This window comes from Glycine max, chromosome 7, assembly GCF_000004515.6.
Source record: "Glycine max cultivar Williams 82 chromosome 7, Glycine_max_v4.0, whole genome shotgun sequence".
NCBI classification, from domain to species: Eukaryota; Viridiplantae; Streptophyta; class Magnoliopsida; order Fabales; family Fabaceae; genus Glycine; species Glycine max.
The window spans coordinates 15,353,364-15,371,450 of record NC_038243.2 but is presented as its reverse complement, the minus strand read 5'-3'; the positions used below and the strand labels follow the sequence as shown (position 1 = coordinate 15,371,450).

At 31.6% G+C, this 18,087-nt stretch overlaps 3 protein-coding genes across 4 annotated transcripts; 2 read left to right on the top strand and 1 right to left on the bottom strand.

Moving 5' to 3' along the window:
* The first annotated feature begins 4,098 nt into the window (after positions 1-4,098).
* LOC102662354 (WUSCHEL-related homeobox 3) lies at positions 4,099-5,783 on the top strand. The gene is made up of 2 exons (XM_006583523.4): positions 4,099-4,611; positions 5,176-5,783. Exons 1-2 carry the CDS (start codon positions 4,219-4,221, stop codon positions 5,413-5,415), a joined length of 633 nt encoding a protein of 210 aa, XP_006583586.1. The 5' UTR covers positions 4,099-4,218; the 3' UTR covers positions 5,416-5,783.
* A 2,258-nt stretch (positions 5,784-8,041) lies between these two features.
* On the top strand, positions 8,042-10,996 carry LOC100527276 (G10 family protein). Its single transcript, NM_001250477.2, has 5 exons — positions 8,042-8,067; positions 8,184-8,274; positions 9,367-9,467; positions 9,563-9,750; positions 10,621-10,996. The coding sequence occupies exons 3-5, from the start codon at positions 9,374-9,376 to the stop codon at positions 10,774-10,776; spliced, it is 438 nt and encodes a 145-aa protein (NP_001237406.1). The 5' UTR covers positions 8,042-8,067; positions 8,184-8,274; positions 9,367-9,373; the 3' UTR covers positions 10,777-10,996.
* A 1,039-nt stretch (positions 10,997-12,035) lies between these two features.
* On the bottom strand, positions 12,036-17,061 carry LOC100791701 (putative respiratory burst oxidase homolog protein H). 2 transcript variants are annotated; one of them, XM_006583522.4, is made up of 14 exons: positions 16,327-17,061; positions 15,854-16,019; positions 15,719-15,767; positions 15,495-15,608; positions 14,590-15,402; positions 14,214-14,309; positions 14,025-14,140; positions 13,831-13,933; positions 13,617-13,714; positions 13,380-13,545; positions 12,965-13,105; positions 12,745-12,873; positions 12,573-12,651; positions 12,036-12,477 (listed from the first exon to the last, which is right to left on the bottom strand). In XM_006583522.4, exons 1-14 carry the CDS (start codon positions 16,724-16,726, stop codon positions 12,368-12,370), a joined length of 2,580 nt encoding a protein of 859 aa, XP_006583585.1. In that variant the 5' UTR covers positions 16,727-17,061; the 3' UTR covers positions 12,036-12,367. The 2 variants fall into 2 exon arrangements, with proteins under 2 accessions (XP_006583585.1, XP_014633453.1); XM_014777967.3 differs by lacking the exons at positions 12,036-12,477; positions 12,573-12,651; positions 12,745-12,873 and having other exon boundaries at positions 13,022-13,160; positions 16,327-16,891.
* Between the last annotated feature and the right edge of the window lie 1,026 nt (positions 17,062-18,087).

The window sequence follows — 18,087 nt, the reverse complement described above, 5'->3', positions numbered from 1 at the left end:
CTATATTATGAATTAAGTCTCCATCAACTCATACCATCAAATTATGTCATTACTTATTGGCAGGAATTTCAACCATAATAATTGATAACACAATCAAATTCTATCTCAATCAAATCAATCTTTCTAATAAAAGAGTTATTTTTCTCATTTTTTAATTATTAGTTTTATTATGAATTTTTATGATAAATTATGAATTCGTATTAGTTTTATTATTAGTTGAAATTTCCCTTAATTTTTTAAATAAACTCTTTATTTTATATGACAAATCTCATAACTGTCCAGCCTATTGTACTTTTTTTTTTTATATATATAAATTATCGTAGTTCAATATACTGAGCACGTATTGGACCGCCGTTTAATATTTAGAAAAAACAAACTATTTTTTTACATATAAAAAAAACTATTGAATCATAGGAACTGAATAATTGCTCCCCAAATGAAAAGAAAAATCCATAGGAACTGGACACTCCAACCGTTGTTCATCGTCCTTCAAAACTGTTCCTAAGGATAAAACTAAAATTACACATATAATCTCGGTCAATAATATTAAAAAAAAAACAAATTATGAACCATTGTCTTGTAAACACAGATGATAAAATTAAACTTGTCATTTTATATAATTACCAATAGAAATAAATATAGCATTAATATTTTTTTTTCCTAAGTGTCTTTCAATAATCCAGTTAGTCAGATGTTAATCTTGCTCGTAGTATGTGATTGTGGCTGATAAAAAAAATTTACACGCTAGTGAGAATCAAATTCATAATATAATAAATATAGTACTAATATATAGCTAAAGAAAAAAGCACACAACTTCTTACACAAAATATGCCAAGATTAAACTAAAAATAATAATATTTAAGTTAGATAGTTTTCTTTCACTTGAATTTTGGATGTCTGTCTCTATTTTCGATTAATTTTACTCATTTTATATAAAATTTAGTTCTACTATTAGATATTAATTAAACCAGTTTGTTTAAATTTATTTTAATAAAATAAATAATTTTATATTTTTAAGGTGTTTGTCTAAATTGTTTCTGTCTAAAAAATAGTTTTCTATTTATTTTTAAAAACAATCCTATATGTTTTTTTAAAAAATATTTATATAAAAAATATTTATTTTAAAGTTATCTTTTTTAGTTTAAACAAATTCACTCACTAATTATTTGGAGAAATATTAGTAATACATTATTTAACATATTCTTTTGAACCCATATTCTATTCGTTAAAATTTATTGAACATCACAAAGTTGTATAGCTTCTATTTATTATTTAATGAATCTCTCACGTAATTTTTATAGTTTTAATAAATTTTAACTAATTAAAAAAGTGTATTCAAAAGCTTATGTGAGAAAGTGTATTGTTATTACTCTTCTTTATCCTTATATTGTTAATATTTACTTAGATTATAGTGTATATAATTTCTATTTTTTATGATATTACTTGTTATTTTTTATGAAAACAACTAATCCTTTTAGTTTTTTTTTATAACAATCCTTTTAGTTATATATCGAGACAGACTATATTGATCTAAAAAAAATCAAGGTCAAATGCTAAAATATAGTGTTGGACATGAAAGGAATAAATAACACTAATCTTCAACCAATAAATAGATTATTAAATACTGATTGAAAAAAGCACATAATAATACACGTTAAGACAATACAACAACATGGTTGTGTATAACAGTAAATTAATAATAATCGACGCAGATGATAACAATTTATGTCTCCTTTAATTAAGTATTTTAAAATTTGAATATTGAATGATCTTTAGATATAAAAAAATATTTATATGGTATGTCATCACAATTAATCTCCAATCAAAATTAATCACTACGTACCAATATTATTTTAAAAAATTGATGTATAACAGTAAAACCACGGATAGAAAGGTTTTGATCCAATCTCAATCAACAAACTTAAGAAACATGATCTCGATCGATCACAAGCTAGAGGACACGCACAGACTTTTGCCCGACCAATCATTTTCAAAATTCATGAAAGATTTAATGGCCCACAATGATTTATCACGTTGATTTAAAGCTATAAGACTGTGTAACGAAATAGTAGTAATAAGTAATTAAAAACCATTGACATTTCATAACTTACTAGTACAATGAAACTCTGTAGCACAAGTAACGAAATACGTAACAACAGCATGAAATATTGAGAATTGAGATGACCCCAACAAAAAATATTATGGTATCAGATTTGTGGTTGACTTTGTAACGAGTTGGTGACGTGAGGGAATTGAAAAATGAAGGGTTGAGATGAAGAGGAATGTTGACAGAGATGACAAGTCCAAAAACAGACAAGGCATTGGACACTCTGAAACTTGCATTTATGGACTCATAACTGTTCCATGCTTGCTTTTTCAAAACGTCAGCACTAAGGACGAAGCATGCATATACACACAAAAGGGAGACCCCACCTCAGTCACTTGCCATTTTGCCAAGTCTCACCTTTGCTACCCCTGTCCCTAACACTGTCTTCATATCAAAATTCACAATTGTTAAATACTCCATAGTAGTAGCATTCATATGCTTCCAATAAATAAAATTAAAATGCCAACATTGTTTTAATACTGGGGAGGGAAGGTTTGAATTGGAAACACTTCAATGCAAGAAACACATTAATTTCGTGCATGGGATAACCATTACTACATGAGAAATTATTAGATAATTCGATATTGTTACATGTTTGTAATTTTGACCAATTTTTATCTTACATATACTTAAATTTAATTTAGAGAAAAAAATTTAATAATATTTGATTGTATATCTTGTGGAGATTAATAGATATTATGTTGATCCTCTAAACTATCTAATAATTTTTTCATTGCATCCCTTTCAAAAAGAATATATTCAGAATAAAAGATACAAAGAGTACCATATTCTCCAAAAGTATGTTTAAATCACAAAATTGTGTGCAATATATTGTTACCCAAACATATCACTTGTTATTAGTTAATTTGTGCATGCTTGGATTATAATTTATAAACTTTAATGTGAATTTTTTTATCAGAAAAAATTTAGATGAATTAAGCCCTGAGGCTCACCAAACTTTAATGTAAATGAATTTTAATTATTTTGTAAACTCAATTTGTAAAAATATTTTTACTTTTATTTATCACCCAACATATGAATAAATTATGTCAGATTATTTTAGCTTAATTAGATGTTTTAAGTTCAACCTAAGTAACGATTATATTAAATATTTAAAGAAAAATATTATTGTTCATAGTGATCTTATCCAATTCTTGCAAGAGTTGAATTGTCCCCACATTGATGATAGATGTGATGCATAAACTCCCTTTACAATTACATGCATGTGGTCCATACCCCAAAAGAACTAAATAAGAGACTTTTTCAGTTTTACTTTTTAACCTGAAAATCCTTGCAACTTAAAACCAAACATAGCTTTTGACATTTTATAAAAAGTATAGCTCTTGGGTCATCCAATTGCAGAATAGTTGAGTAATATTAGAAATGTTAAAAAATATATACTTTCTAACACACTATTTGAAAACTTGAAATTTATTAATATATTCGAATTTATAAGTGAGGGTTGAGACGTGTGTCATTTGACATTTAGTCAATTTTAATACATGATAATGCTTGGAATACTGCTAGCCTTTCCTCGTAATAATATATGCATCAATAAATACAAGATTTCACACAATCATAGAATTTATGAAGTATATAACAGGTGATGTGATAGAGGTGGGAACAAATATGATTTGCCACCAGATTAGAGAGGTGCTTAATTATCAGGGGAGAGAAAGGGCAATTTGTCCAAGTTGAAGAGTATAGTTGTAGAGTATATATGGTACTGAATTAGCCTTACTAGGGGAGAATCTGATTCATTCGGTTAAGAAAAAGTTAATAATAAGGTCATGATGACTCACACTCACAATCAGTAATTCTCTTCATTCACTCATCTCTTTTCAGAATCTCTCTCTCTCTCTCTGCATGGACTGAAGCCTCACTTGAATGCTCCTCTAAAAGGAACACGAGCATGAGAGGCTAGTACTTTTTACCAATCTAATTCACCACTCCCTTTTATGCCTGCCTCAACCTCTCTCCTTTTTGTCTCTTCCTCTCCTCTTTACTGTATCTTTCTCTCTGTCCCTCTATTTATACATCCCCCTTTCTCCTGTCTCTAGAAAATCATCATCAAAGAGATTAAGAAAAATATAGACTACTATTACTATACTATGTCCCCAGCAGGTTCACCAAGATGGAGCCCTACCACAGAACAGCTCATGATCTTGGAGGAACTGTACAGGAGTGGCATTAGAACTCCTAGTGCATCTCAAATTCAGCAAATTACTACACACCTTTCTTTCTATGGCAGGATAGAAGGAAAGAATGTGTTCTACTGGTTTCAGAACCACAAGGCTAGGGATAGACAGAAGCTCAGAAGGAAACTCACCAAGCAACTGCAGCTACAGCAGCAACAACAACAACAGCTCCAACTCCACCATCATTGCCCAAAACTCAATCAAGATCATTTCACTAACCATTTTGTTGGTAACTTTGGTTATAGCACTCTTCGTTCTACTACCCACGATTTTCCCTTTTTTAACCCACCTAGCTTGCTTTTTCAGGTAATCTTCCTTTTCCCCACCATGCAAGCACAAAGCCTGAGTAATATTGTATTAGGCCTCCTTCAACTTACATTTTTCCAATAAACGCAGTTTGATGATATGTTTGGTTTTCCTTAAACGCACATTCACACATTTATATTAGCTTGAAACCAAGTTTTCAATTGAAAACTATCAAAGTTGCTTTTCCAAACTCAATTTGGAAAATGAAATATACTTTAATTCAAACTTAATTAAGTTTGCAAACTTCAATCCATGTACTTAATGTAAATTTCTTTGCTGTGTCTTGCCTCTTCATATTTTTCTGAGTAATATCTATAATATAACTCTTGAATGCATGGGAGTTGCTGACTTAGCATCCTTCTACAAATTGTTGACTAAGATAAATGATGTAACTGCACATAATTAATTACACTTGGGGCATTGCACAAGGATGGGGTTAAAGAAGCTTGAAGTCTTGGATTCATTTCCAAAAGTTATGCTTTGAGTTTGAGCTGTACTGTATTGGAAGCTAGGGAAAACTTAAACTATGTTTGTTGCTAATTTCTTCATTTCATATATGTTCAGGGAGGTGCTGCGAACACATCGTCAGAACAAGCATTGAGTTGCAAATGGAATGTGCATAACCCTCAAAGTAATTTGGTGGAGAGTAAAGAGATGGCATTCTGCAACTATGGTTGGACACTTGTGGATGTTGATAATAATCAAGCATCTTCATGTTGCACCACTCGACCTGTCAAGACTCTTGATCTCTTTCCTCTCACAACTACCAGAATCAGTGAAGACTGCACCACACCACCCAAGTAGCTCTAACTCATTGTTCCAAGACTGCATGTGTGTGACATTTGATGTTAATAGCCTATTGCTTAAGGAGATTAATCTCTATATAGGAAACCATGCTGGAATGTTCCAATTACCAAGAGTACCAAGTCTTGTACGTAGGACCTATGGTTGCACCATGTGAAAGCATGATCTAAGGTCAACATACTTTCATTCTGGTACAAAAATCCTATGGGTATATGGTATATCCTAGTATGATACCAACTACCAAGAATTATTAATTAATTTTATCCCATATAATGAACCTGTACCTTAATTCTAAGTGTTTTCCAGCCACTCCAAGTTGATGTTTGTTGTCTTCACTTTCATTAGTTTAGTTACATCAGGTAAATATATTCTGGCTATATAATATGCTCAATTTATATGGAAATTGTCAAACTGGTAATTTGTGTATTGATACTACATGGTCCCAACCTGTTATATCTTTTAAGTCTATTTAATGTGTACTGGGGTGTCCTTTGTTCATCAATCTCGAGTTCCTCTCATCATGCATGATGAAAACTAAAGACTTTATGGACATGTGGTAAATCAGCTTTTTGGTTAGACTTAACTTTTTGAGTGAGTGAAAAGGTAACTGCTATTTTTGGGCATGGATCACACCCACATTTATAAAGAGTACATGCATATATGGTCTCAAGTCTCAACTGTCAATCATTAAGTTGATGCTCGTGATAGGTGTAATGATGTTAACTTGGCATGACGAATGAGGAAGACAATAAGGTATAAAGGCAAGATAGGATGCACATGCAAGTTTGGATTAAAGTTAATGTTGTTGAAACTCGCATCAAAATCCAGAAGTTATTTGTTAAAGTGGAAGAGAATTACCCACATTTTATGAACAACTAGAGAGTTAGTATAGTTTTATCGTTTTGGTTAGGGTAAGGAGAAAGAATGCTATTTTATGTATATCTATTATAAGAAAAATATTTCATTTTGGTATAAACTTTTAGTTGGAAATAAAATATGATTTATTTAACCTCCTTCTAAGTGGTTACCAGTATAATCTAATCCAATGACCCAATTAATCTAACCTAAATAAAGGAGAAAATTTTGGATTACTAGTTTAGATTATCGATCTAGATTTGAATTTTAAAATTATGAAATTGATAGTTGAGACAAGTTGGTGAGATTAGTGTCTGATTATGCATCAAATCAATTCCACAAGTTAGTGACATAAGATTTATGCATCAAATCAACTTCACTTGTAGTCACAATGGTTAGCTTTTGAAGATGCCTCTAAATACCATAAGATTTAAAGTTCACCCGTAAAAAAATTATGTGTGAACAAATTATCATCAAAATTCAAATATCTTTGTAAAATTTATTCTATGCTAAAAGATAGAAACACAACACTCAAAACCCGCGATATATATATCTTGAGAGTACAAGACTTGAACTTTATCCTTGTAATCCATATATAAGATGATATACCCAATGTGTACCTTGATCTTAAATAAATAAGTGTGATTTGTTGAAAAAGAATACTTAAGAATTTATTTGAAGAGGCAAGTAAAAAACTACTTAATTGCTTGAAGAGACAAGCCTAAAACTACTTAATTTGAGTCAAAAGTGACATGGAAAGAAAATATTTGTAACTTGCATTGATTATAATAAAACTTGATGGGTTAGCTAATAATTGAACATAATTTCAATAATAAAGACAAATTTGAATCAAAATCTTGTGTTTTATTTTTTGCTTTTATAGTTTTATCTAACCTTAAATTATGCTTTTATCTTTTATAGTTTTTTTTGGAAAATATTTTGATATATTATTGTTAAATGTATTTTTCATAAGATGATATCTTATCTGAGGTTATAAGAAATAGAATTTAGTCTTTCTTGTAATAGACAAATATATTAGATTTAATATTTTTTTAGTTTCTAAAAAAATAAGCATTTTCAATATTATGTGTTGTTTTGAATGGAAAATAATATAATATATTTTCTTATTTTTAAATTATAACTTTTATTATATTTTTAAACTTATAAATAAAAGTGCATTTGTCATTTGTAACCACCACTATTTTAAATTATGATTTTTAATTATTTATTATTTTTAAAATTTAATAAATTAAAATAATAAAAGTGACGAGTATAAATCGCCATTAATTACTAATGTTAGTAATGTAGTTTTAGTGGCAATTTAAGACTATCGAATTCGCATACCTAATTGTATTAAAAAAAGACAATATATATTGCATGAATTTTTAAAATTAAGAGATATAATTTAATCTTTTAATAATAAAGAGACAGAATAAAATAAATAAATATAAAAGACAAAAACGTAATTTAAGTTTTTTAATATCCTAAATCTATAACTTTTGTACAAAGCATGCTAGGGTCCGATTCATTGATTTTATCCGCAAATTTTTATTTATTAATAATCAGATTTTTTTTCAAAAGTATGATACGATAATAAATTAATCATTAAAAAAATAAAAAAAAATTTAATATTTAAATATACAAAAATTAAGATAAATTAATTGTTAAATTTATATGGCGTGACACAGTAAGAATTTGACTATTTATTTATTTATTTTTCAGTTTTAAGTTCATTGAATATTATTCCACTCTTACCCTTTCTGGCTCAGTCGCTCTCCTCTCAAGTCTCACTTCACCGTAAGCTTTCAGATTTCACCATCGTTTGTTTCTCGCTGTGCATCTTTCTCTTCTTCTTATTCTAACATTGTCAATAAATAAAAATAAATAAATCTGCAACATTATGTCTGAATTAGGTAACGCGCATGCCTTTGTTTGAAGCTAGCCTTCGTCGAATTCAATTTGTTTTCCCTCTCACGCGGTCCTAAGTGCTAACCTGTATCTGAGGTATGCCACCCTTGGTCTTTCTTTATGTTTTATATTTTTTTTTTATCAATTTTTTTGGTACAATACCATTTTTGTACATGGTGAAGCTGATTGCAGCAAATTTGGCTACTTTTTTAATTTTGAGAACCATTTGGGTTTATTGCATAAAGATTGTTTACTGTGTTAAGCTAATGCTAGTGTCTGCTTTGGCCAAGTGATACAAGATTCTTCTTTAATTTTTACCTTTTTTTTTTTGTATTGGGGGGAAATGAACATGATATAAATTTGACTTTAGTCTGGCATAATATGAAAACATGATGTCCTTTTTTTGTTTGTTTGTTTAATTGTAAGTAGAAAGGGTTTTAAGTTTTATCTAGCTAATGTCAAAAAGTGGAATGTGATAGATTATAGTGTTTGAGACTTTGAGTATGTGGCCGTTCTATTGGAGTACATGTTATAATAATAATATCATTATGATGTCTTCAGGATTCTCTTATAGTGTGGTTATCTGAGGTAATGATTTGCAACCATTTGATGTATCTGTTTAAATTGCAACCTTTTCATAGCTGATTGTGAGGGTTGTATTGTTTCAAAACTAGCTAGGTCTGGTTCTTATTATTAGGTGCCCCAACTCACCCTAGTGCAGGGTACGTTGTTGGTTGTTGTTACTTTCAACCTATTTTCCAATTGCAAGTGAACCCACCTGCCTTGTTTTTGGTGAGTTGAAGGAGGGACTGGTTGAGATGGGTTGGCCTATTTCGCTACTTTTGTGGGAATTGGTCCCTTGTCAATATCTTATCTATCAAGTAATTGAGAGGCTTTGAAGTTTGTTTTACTTTGCAGTGTCTTCTTGGCATTGATAATTAGATTCTATCTTCAGTTCTTCTCTAGGTCTAGGTGCACTTATATTCATAATTACAGTTTTGTTTATTGGGAGTGTGTTAATACCTCTATGTGCTCTATGGTAAATTGATAATCAATTTCAATTTCTATGTTTTTTTAAACCTTTTTTATGGTTAATTCATGTTTAACTTATAATTCATGTTCTTTCTTTTCCAATGCTAGTATAATGTGGGGGAATTGACCCTTAGATGTCATATCTTCCTTTAACAGATACAAAATGCCAAAAGTAAAGACAAACCGTGTTACATACCCAGAGGGCTGGGAATTAATTGAGCCTACTCTCCATGAACTTCAAGCAAAGATGAGGGAAGGTTGGAATTTTATATGTGATACTTGCCTTTCTAGATTTTATTGTGTTCTTTCTGAAACCCTTGAACTTAATTGTTTTGCATTCCTTATGTGGCAGCTGAGAACGATCCACATGATGGCAAGAGAAACTGTGAGACATTATGGCCTATATTTAAGATTGCACACCAGAAGAGCCGCTACATATTTGACCTCTATCATCAAAGGAAGGAGATTTCTAAAGAATTGTATGAATTCTGTTTAGATCAAGGATATGCTGACCACAATCTAATTGCAAAATGGAAGAAGGTACCTAAATTGAGTTATATTATTCTATTTTGAAACTGTTTTTGTTTTTCATTACATTTTCGTAGAAGAAATTTCAATTAAGGAAAATGAGTAGTACAACTAAGAGGAGGAAAAGAAATTCTCTAGTTACCAACGATTAAGTGTTTGACTTTTATTTGGCTTAAAGAAGTCATTGTCTTTTTAAAGGAATTGTCCTAATGTATTTGCTAGAGGTGTGGTATGTGGTGTGTACTATGCACTTCACAGCTAATGGCATGACTCCTCTGTTTCTTACTTCCCTTGCTGTTTCCGTTGCTCTTTGCAGCCTTATGCTCCTTGACTTTTGTTGTTGTTGACTTGTTAATTAGGCCTTAGACCTAATGATGTTTGTGTGCTTTGTCTGGGTTGTATCTCTACGACTTTTGATTATTAACAATGAATGTCTATAATTTTTGGGTGATTTATTTTAGCATTTATACGTGTATAATTTATCTTGTATGCAAAATCTTCAGTATAGCAGCCATCCTGGCTCCTGCTGTAGCACTTTTGGGTTGGCCGCTCCATGTCACTATCCAAGATTCTCTGACACAATTGTCAGTCTGATATTGAGGACTTGGGAAATGAAAATATACGAATACTCTGCTCATTTATGCCTTTTCCACTATGTTAATTGTTACAAGGCTATTGCTACTGGATAGCAAAAAAGTTAAAGAATGTCACCTTCTTATTGACTTTGGTTAATCCACTTACAGAGTATATCTTGTTGTAGTTATTACTAATACTAAGACTTTATCTCTGAGAACTGTTAAAATATATAGCTTGTTTATAGTACATGTGCTTTCTTGGATTTGAGTACTTAAATCATGATTTTTTTTTTGGTTTGAATTGCAGCCTGGTTATGAACGTCTATGCTGCTTGGGGTGTATGCAGCCACGCAATCACAATTTTGCCACCACTTGTGTTTGCAGAGTTCCCAAGAACCTTAGGGAGGAGAAGGTTATAGAGTGTGTTCATTGTGGTTGCAAGGGCTGTGCTAGCGGGGACTGAGTGGACATCAATTCTATTATCAGTTGCCAAAAAGGGGGTTTCTTAGGATTATTTTGTTGGTGTTTTTAGCATTCTCCAGATTGTGTTAACTATTTACTACATGAATACTATACTATGTAATGAAAAATATTAGTTAATTGTTAACTATCTGCATAGTTCAAAATCTGAATGGAAAATGAGTAAACCTTACGATCTATTAAATAAAAAATAATTGGTGAAATATATTTCTATCTATTCGAGAGTAATTGCAATCTTTAGCGAGTTTTTTTTTTTTTTTTTTTAAAAGTGCTCGGTAAACTTTGCCTTTGCATAGGGATATTTTAGTTCGAGAGAGACTAATTTTTTTATTGAGTTTTTTTTTTAAATGAATATTTCTTTTTCAGAAATAGTGTTTCCGAATTTGGACCAACACTTGTTTTAGACATTAGCCCGAGAGGAGTTGCTATTCTCACCCCTAGTTATTGTGAAATTACATACATACTCTCCTCTCTTCCCTACATCCCCTTTCTTCTCCCTTCCTCCGTCACAATTCACGCACAACCACCACCTCTTCTCTCTTCTTTTAGCTTCTTTTTCCATCCCAAACTCCAAATCTCCCTCTTATCAATTGCATTCTTTGGTATTTTTACCCATTTGATTTCATTCTATTTTTATATCCAACAAAATTATGATTTCCTTATGTTTTCAATATAATGGAATCATAATTCAATTTATTTTTTCAAAACAAAAATGGACTTATGTTTCTGTTCTTGTTTGGGCTGAATTATTCAATGGAATCATGATGATTTTGTTAGATAATTCAATTCAAACAGCAACAAAAACATAATTTAAATTGTATACTTTATTTTCTTAACTTGAAATAGTCCAACCAAATATCTTAATTCTATTGAGTGAAGATAACTGAAAAATTTGAATCAATCCAACCAAATTAATTATCGTTGGTTTAGATTTTATTTTAACCTAAAATCAAACCAATATCCCTGAAAATTATTGTATCCTATATATCCTGTAAGCTTCTTTAATTACCTTATAAGCTACTTTTACCAAAAACAATACTAATGATAACAAAAATACAAAAAACAATACCATGGCCTTGTTTATTCTTTTTATTTGGCTTTGTCTAATCAATGTGCCCTTTATTGTAAAAATCCTTGTCATCAATTTTATTCTTTCTTAACTTTTGTACCATAGTGAATAAGAAAGAATGAAATTGAAAAATCATTAAATTCTGGTTCATCTTGAACGAACTAAAAATCTGCTTCTCCTTGTCGATCCTTTCTCCAGTTTCCATTCATAGATTTAATATTTTATTTACCATAAGTTCTCTGGTAGATTGATGAACATTAAGTTTTGGGCTTATGCAAATTGTACATGAGACTGAGAAAAGATGAAGAGTGAAGACAAAGGTTGAGAAAAAAAATATAAATAACACTAAAGATATCTATGCAAAACCAACACAACTCTGACATCTAAGTACATACAAGAAAATTACAAAACTCTCAATCCAAACTCACTATAGATTTCTATAATCTTCTATTGTTTGATGATGCCAAGTGCCAAATTCAGGACTTATGCAGTGCGAATTTCTCCTTTAGAAGTTCTCCTTGTGAAACTGAAAACGGGTAGATGACTTTAGGCTGAACTCGTGACAAAGTTCCTTCAGTGTTTTTGTAAGAGTAGGACTTCCACAGTAGAATACACCTGCATCAAGAAAATAGCAGATAAAATTTTTTCATTTCTTTTATTAACTTTTTTGTTTTTTAGAATTTCACACAAAGCATCGCAACTTTGTATACCTATCCGAGAGCTTTGATGCGCGTTTGCTAATTCAGTGAAGACTTTTTTCCAGTTTGGTCTAGCAAAATGTGTTCGAATCTGATATATGGTAAGATAAAAAAAATAAAAGATTAACATTTGGTTGAATGGTGAAAAGGTTTTGGTTTAAATGAGTGGTAAATCAATCAATACCCGGCTTTCTGAAACAACATCAACTCCATTTTTAGCATGTTGCAGCCTCTGAATCATGGCAATAAGCGCGGACCTTGCATCACCTTCCTCGTAGACACTTGTCAAATAGTTGTGCATTTCTATGATATTCTGCATCATTCAAACATGCTAACATTTTTTACTGTACATGGAAGGAACAAAACCAGGAAAAAAAAATGAAGTGTTTGGTCCTTAGTCTCACATCGCAGTCATAATCTGCAATATCATCCATGACACCTTTAAACCATTCAAATGATGACTGCTCTCTTGTTACCCAATAGAAATATGCTCTTTCAGGACCTTTCTTAATTTGATCATCTGAGTTACTGCTAGGGACTGAGTCCTGCATATAGGTTCCCTGCTATGTTAACCCCTTGAATTGGAACTTAGCGTATAAACTACAAACAATAAATAATACATAAGCTAATTGCATTGTCATCCAATCACAAATCGTCAGAATTTAAGATTATTGACTTTTAAAATAATTACTTGAAAGTCATACTAAAGATGATTTCTACTTGATGGGCAATGTGAAAACTTCTACATGGACAATACCTAATAAACTCAAATACAGATATGCTGCCAACCAAAAAAAGTATATATAACCTGCCACTTACCTCTTTAGGGCTTTCTGACTTCATGTTGTTCAACATATCTTTTAGAATACTGATCATTGGTGTGGCACCGATTCCGAGACCTATGAGAAAGAGAACATCATAGTTCTTATAGCTTTGTGCTGGGGCTCCGTAGGGTCCTTTGATGAGGATCTTTGGATATCTAATTCTGGAAAGACCAAATAATGTCAACATTTATAGATGATTTTGTAAAGCTAAGAACAAAGAGTTGCTATTCACCTTGATTTTGAAGGATGGTTATAGGTTGAATTTGGTGCTCTAGTTTCCATCCTCATAAGGTTTCCCTTTCTTGGTTGAGCATTGTGAGGCTCACAAACCTGCATTTCTAAGTATTAGTACAACTAGATGTTCAATAATTACCATATTTATATGAACCTTTGACTTACTAAATACATAGGATTGATTGAGTTCGCAGTTCAGACATTAACATCACCTGTGCAAATGTGTTTTTAAGCTCTGTAGTCCAATCTCCCAAGGTTCGTATATGAACACTCAAGTAGTCATCTCCAGGTGCAGAGGTGATGGAGAAAGGATGCCTGCAACAAGATTCAATTTGATCCTAAAAGTGATTTTGCAAAAAAAATCTTTTTTCTTTGATCACTATCATCCAAGAGTCATGGTTGTTACCATTCAAAAGTAGATATATCTGGACACTTGACAAAAAGATACATTCCACTTTCATACTTGAATCCTTGGGGTTTGGTCATGTATAGTGCCAGAACATTTCCTGTATATATTATTGCCTGAAATTTCCAAGTGATAAAATCATTTCCGTGCTCCAGCCTGAAGAATCAAGGAAAAGTGGTGGACACACACCTTAATGATGCTTACTCGGTGATCTTTACTCCTGAAAAACGGGTGAATTCTCTCAAAAGCATAGAGTGCTAGTGGAACTACAAGGTACATCCAAGTCTGCATTAATCAAAGATATTAATGTCAAATCAATGATGTAGAATTGGACATGCAGTATCAGCCATCAGGTCAAAATACCAAGTGTACAACATCAACAAATGAAGGGTGGACAGAGTTCAATTATATGTGTTATGAGACGTAAATAAACCACAATTTATATCAGTTTAAAAGTGCAAAGCTGTTGTAACTGCATTTTGAGAGAAAACTTTTGGAAAATTGAAATTAGAAGGTATGGTTTGTTGGTAGTTAGAGCGATGAAAAGTGTTAGAGCTACACATACCGTCTTCTTGTTCCATTCCTTGGTGAGAAATAGAAAGTAGCCATGTATGATCAGGAGTATGTAAACCACAATAAGCAAATGATGAGCATACCAAAATGCATTGAAACCAGCCAATCGATGCAACGGGGAAGGCAACTTGACAACACTTTTTCTGAAATAATGTGTCGCTAGAGTGAAGGTAAAAGCCATAATCAAGACCATAAGAATTCCAGTTAAACCAGGAATGCTTTTAACTAGGGTGTAGTAAGTAGGCTGCTCATAGTTAAAACCATCCCCAAATATCGAAAAGAACTTATTTTCTGGGCATGATATTAATCTTGGAAAATCACAAGTGATATGCATCATTACATGAATAAAAGTCCCTATAACCACAGCTACCGCAATCGTCTTGTGAAAGTTTATATTGTCATCAAAAGGTATGATTCGACTTAGAAATGATCCTCTTAGTTTTGTAAGTGTTCTTCTGCACATGGTTAGGACAATAAGAGCCATGTTGAACTTGAGAGTCTCAGCAGCACCCTTTGCAAAGCAGAGACAGTAACCCATGACTTGAAAGGCTTTCTTTTCCCTGTATTGCTTAAATTTCCAAATAAAAAGCACCAAGTTTATGGCCAACCAAAGCGCGAAAACCCATATTTTTTTCCATTTATCGAGAGCAAATTCTGTGGTTTTAGATAGAAATTTGCTCACTGGTGTCCTATACTTGCTCGGTATCATAGCTTTACTCAAAGTCATGGCTCTACATTGATCAAGTTTTTTGGTGCCTTCTTCAGAACTAACCATTTCCTTCAGCAGAGTTTCTAGCTGCCAGATCTGTTTAAAAAGAAATTTAAGAATACTAAAGATGAAGGTTTATGTAAAATTCAATAAAAGAAGAAAGCAGTAAGAACTTGTTCACTTCTAACCTCTATATATCCATTATGATCAGGGTCAAGCTCTTCCATTATCAAAGATGCATACCCATCAGCATGCATTTTGAGGTTTCCTAGCTTATTTGCTGAGGCGCTCAACACTATAACCTTTTAAACAAAGACATTTAGAATTTTGTTTCCATATAATGAAAGAGAGAGAGAAAAAAAAAGAAAAGAAAAAAGGTAATCAGAAGAATTTAAGTGGTCTCAATACTCACCTCCTTAACCTCATCTTCTGATAGCTTACCATCTCCATTCTTGTCACACCTGAAAATAACTGATTCATTTATGCCAATCCATTCAATAAGAATGCAACATGCAAAAGGAATACAGATAGTGTGTGTGCGCTTTACATGTCAAAGAACACTTGAAGCCTAGATTCAAAATCTTTGTTGGTCATGTCCTCCCAGAATACTTTAGCTTCATCCAAAGATATCCCATTTTCTGCATAGACTTTCCTTCTCCTTGCCAAAGCCTCATACAGCTCCCCAGCAAAATCCTTTGATTCTGCCCCCATGCCTGTGGAACACAATTTCAATTTGCATCATTCAAACTTACCACTAATTATGAAAACTAAATATATCACAAAACGACAAAACTTGGATACAGTTCCATAGACACTTTTGCGGCGTTGTTCTCCAATCAGAATTGGAGTTTTATTTCGACAATCTACGTTGATCTTTAATGTAAACCTTTATTAACATGAATTACTAAGGCGAAACTCTAATTCTGACAGGAAAACACCACCAAAAAAGCACCTAGGAAAATCTAAGTTTTTGTCCAAATGCATTCCCAATAAAAACAAAAAGGAGGCAAATGTTTGTACCCATGCAGGTTCCAAATTTGTCTTTTGTGAGTTTTCCATCAACTGCATTCTGAGTAAAGCGCTTCTCAATGGACTTCCATGCATCAGTTTCCCTCCCTGTGACCGTTCTATCAAGAAAACGTAAACCCTTAATCCCTCTGGCTGCTCCTGATTCAGTCCTCATCATTTTCCTCCCTCCATTACTCCCCCGAATGCCAAGTCTGCTCCTCACATTGTTGTTGTTGTTGTTGTTGTTGTTGTTGTTGTTCACAGCAGCAACATCATTGGGAGATTTAAGCACCGTGCTTCCATTAGGGGGTGCTTCATCATCCCTTTTAGGCCTTCCCACAACGGGATCAATCTCAATGCTCTCAAGAATCCACGTTGATGATTCATCTTTGCCTCCTTTTTGTGATGACATCAATGAAAAGGAATTGCCAAAATGATATGAATATGATGATGATGATGATGATTCGGTGAAATGTGTTTGTCAAGGTGGTGGTGATGGTTTTTGGAATTGTCAAGAAAGAAGGGTGTTAGAGGGAAAGGAAGATGAAAATGAAATAGTCAAAGTGGCATTAGAGAGAGACATTGATCAGTATATATATATATATATATATATATATATATATATATATATATATATATATGTTTTTATGTTGTGGCTTTGCTAATTATAGAGAAACAGGCTGAACCCTCCACACTTGTGTGTCTGGTTCAACCAGCCATGCTCCTTAACCAACAAATTAAGAAATCAAACGAAATTACCTACAATATTATTGCATGCTGCTTTTTTTCTTTGAATGCTTTTCTGACAGCCATATGTCACTTCTACATTGAAAAGAAAAGGGGGTGACTTCCACCACATTTTTTTTATTCTTTCACATTACTAATAAATTTAAAATTTCATTGCTTCATCTATTTAGACACATTTAGATTGATATTTGATTAAATACATATTTAATATCAACTTTTCAATAAGAATTTATTTATTAGTGTTAATTGTGAAGTTTATCGAAATAAAGTAATTAAAAAAATTATTGTAAACTTTATTAACTTATATTAAAATATCGTAAATGGATTGGATCCAAATTGTTTGAAGTGAACAATGACTCCAAGGTGTAAAGAGAGCAATTTCATTCTTTTTATGAAAAATTAATGATTATTAGTTATTACGTGCACTTGCATAACTAATGATAATTGTGTTGGAAATTTAAAGGGACTGATCAAGTAGAACAAAATAAGGCATTTCATCTATAAATGTTCTTTAAGTTAAAGAGACTTTTCCAATTTTAGACTGAGGCGTCATCTTATATTTCCATTCAAAAAAAAAAATGTATCAGAATATAAATTGTTGTTTTTCTCATCAACAGCAAAATTATTTTATCTTTGTTCACTTTAGAGGAACCGAATCATATTTTTATATGTTCAATATACATATTCGTTTTTCAATTTAAGGATTTATATGATAAAATAAGCTTCAATAAGTTTTGTAGAAGCATTTTATACGTCATTTGTTTATTTTTATTCACTTAATATATAATTACCTTAATTACCAGTATCGAAAAAAGGTACACACTAAATTTTTGCCTTAATTACACTTTTTGTCAACAATCTTTTATGTTCTCGCAAATTTTGTCACTAAAATTTACATATTTAATCTTGAATTTTTGCAAATTTTGTCATTTAATTTAATTTAATTTTTTTCATAGTTTTACTCAAATTTTTAAATTTTGCACATTTAACCCCTATGTTACAATTATGCTATTTTTTATATGTTAG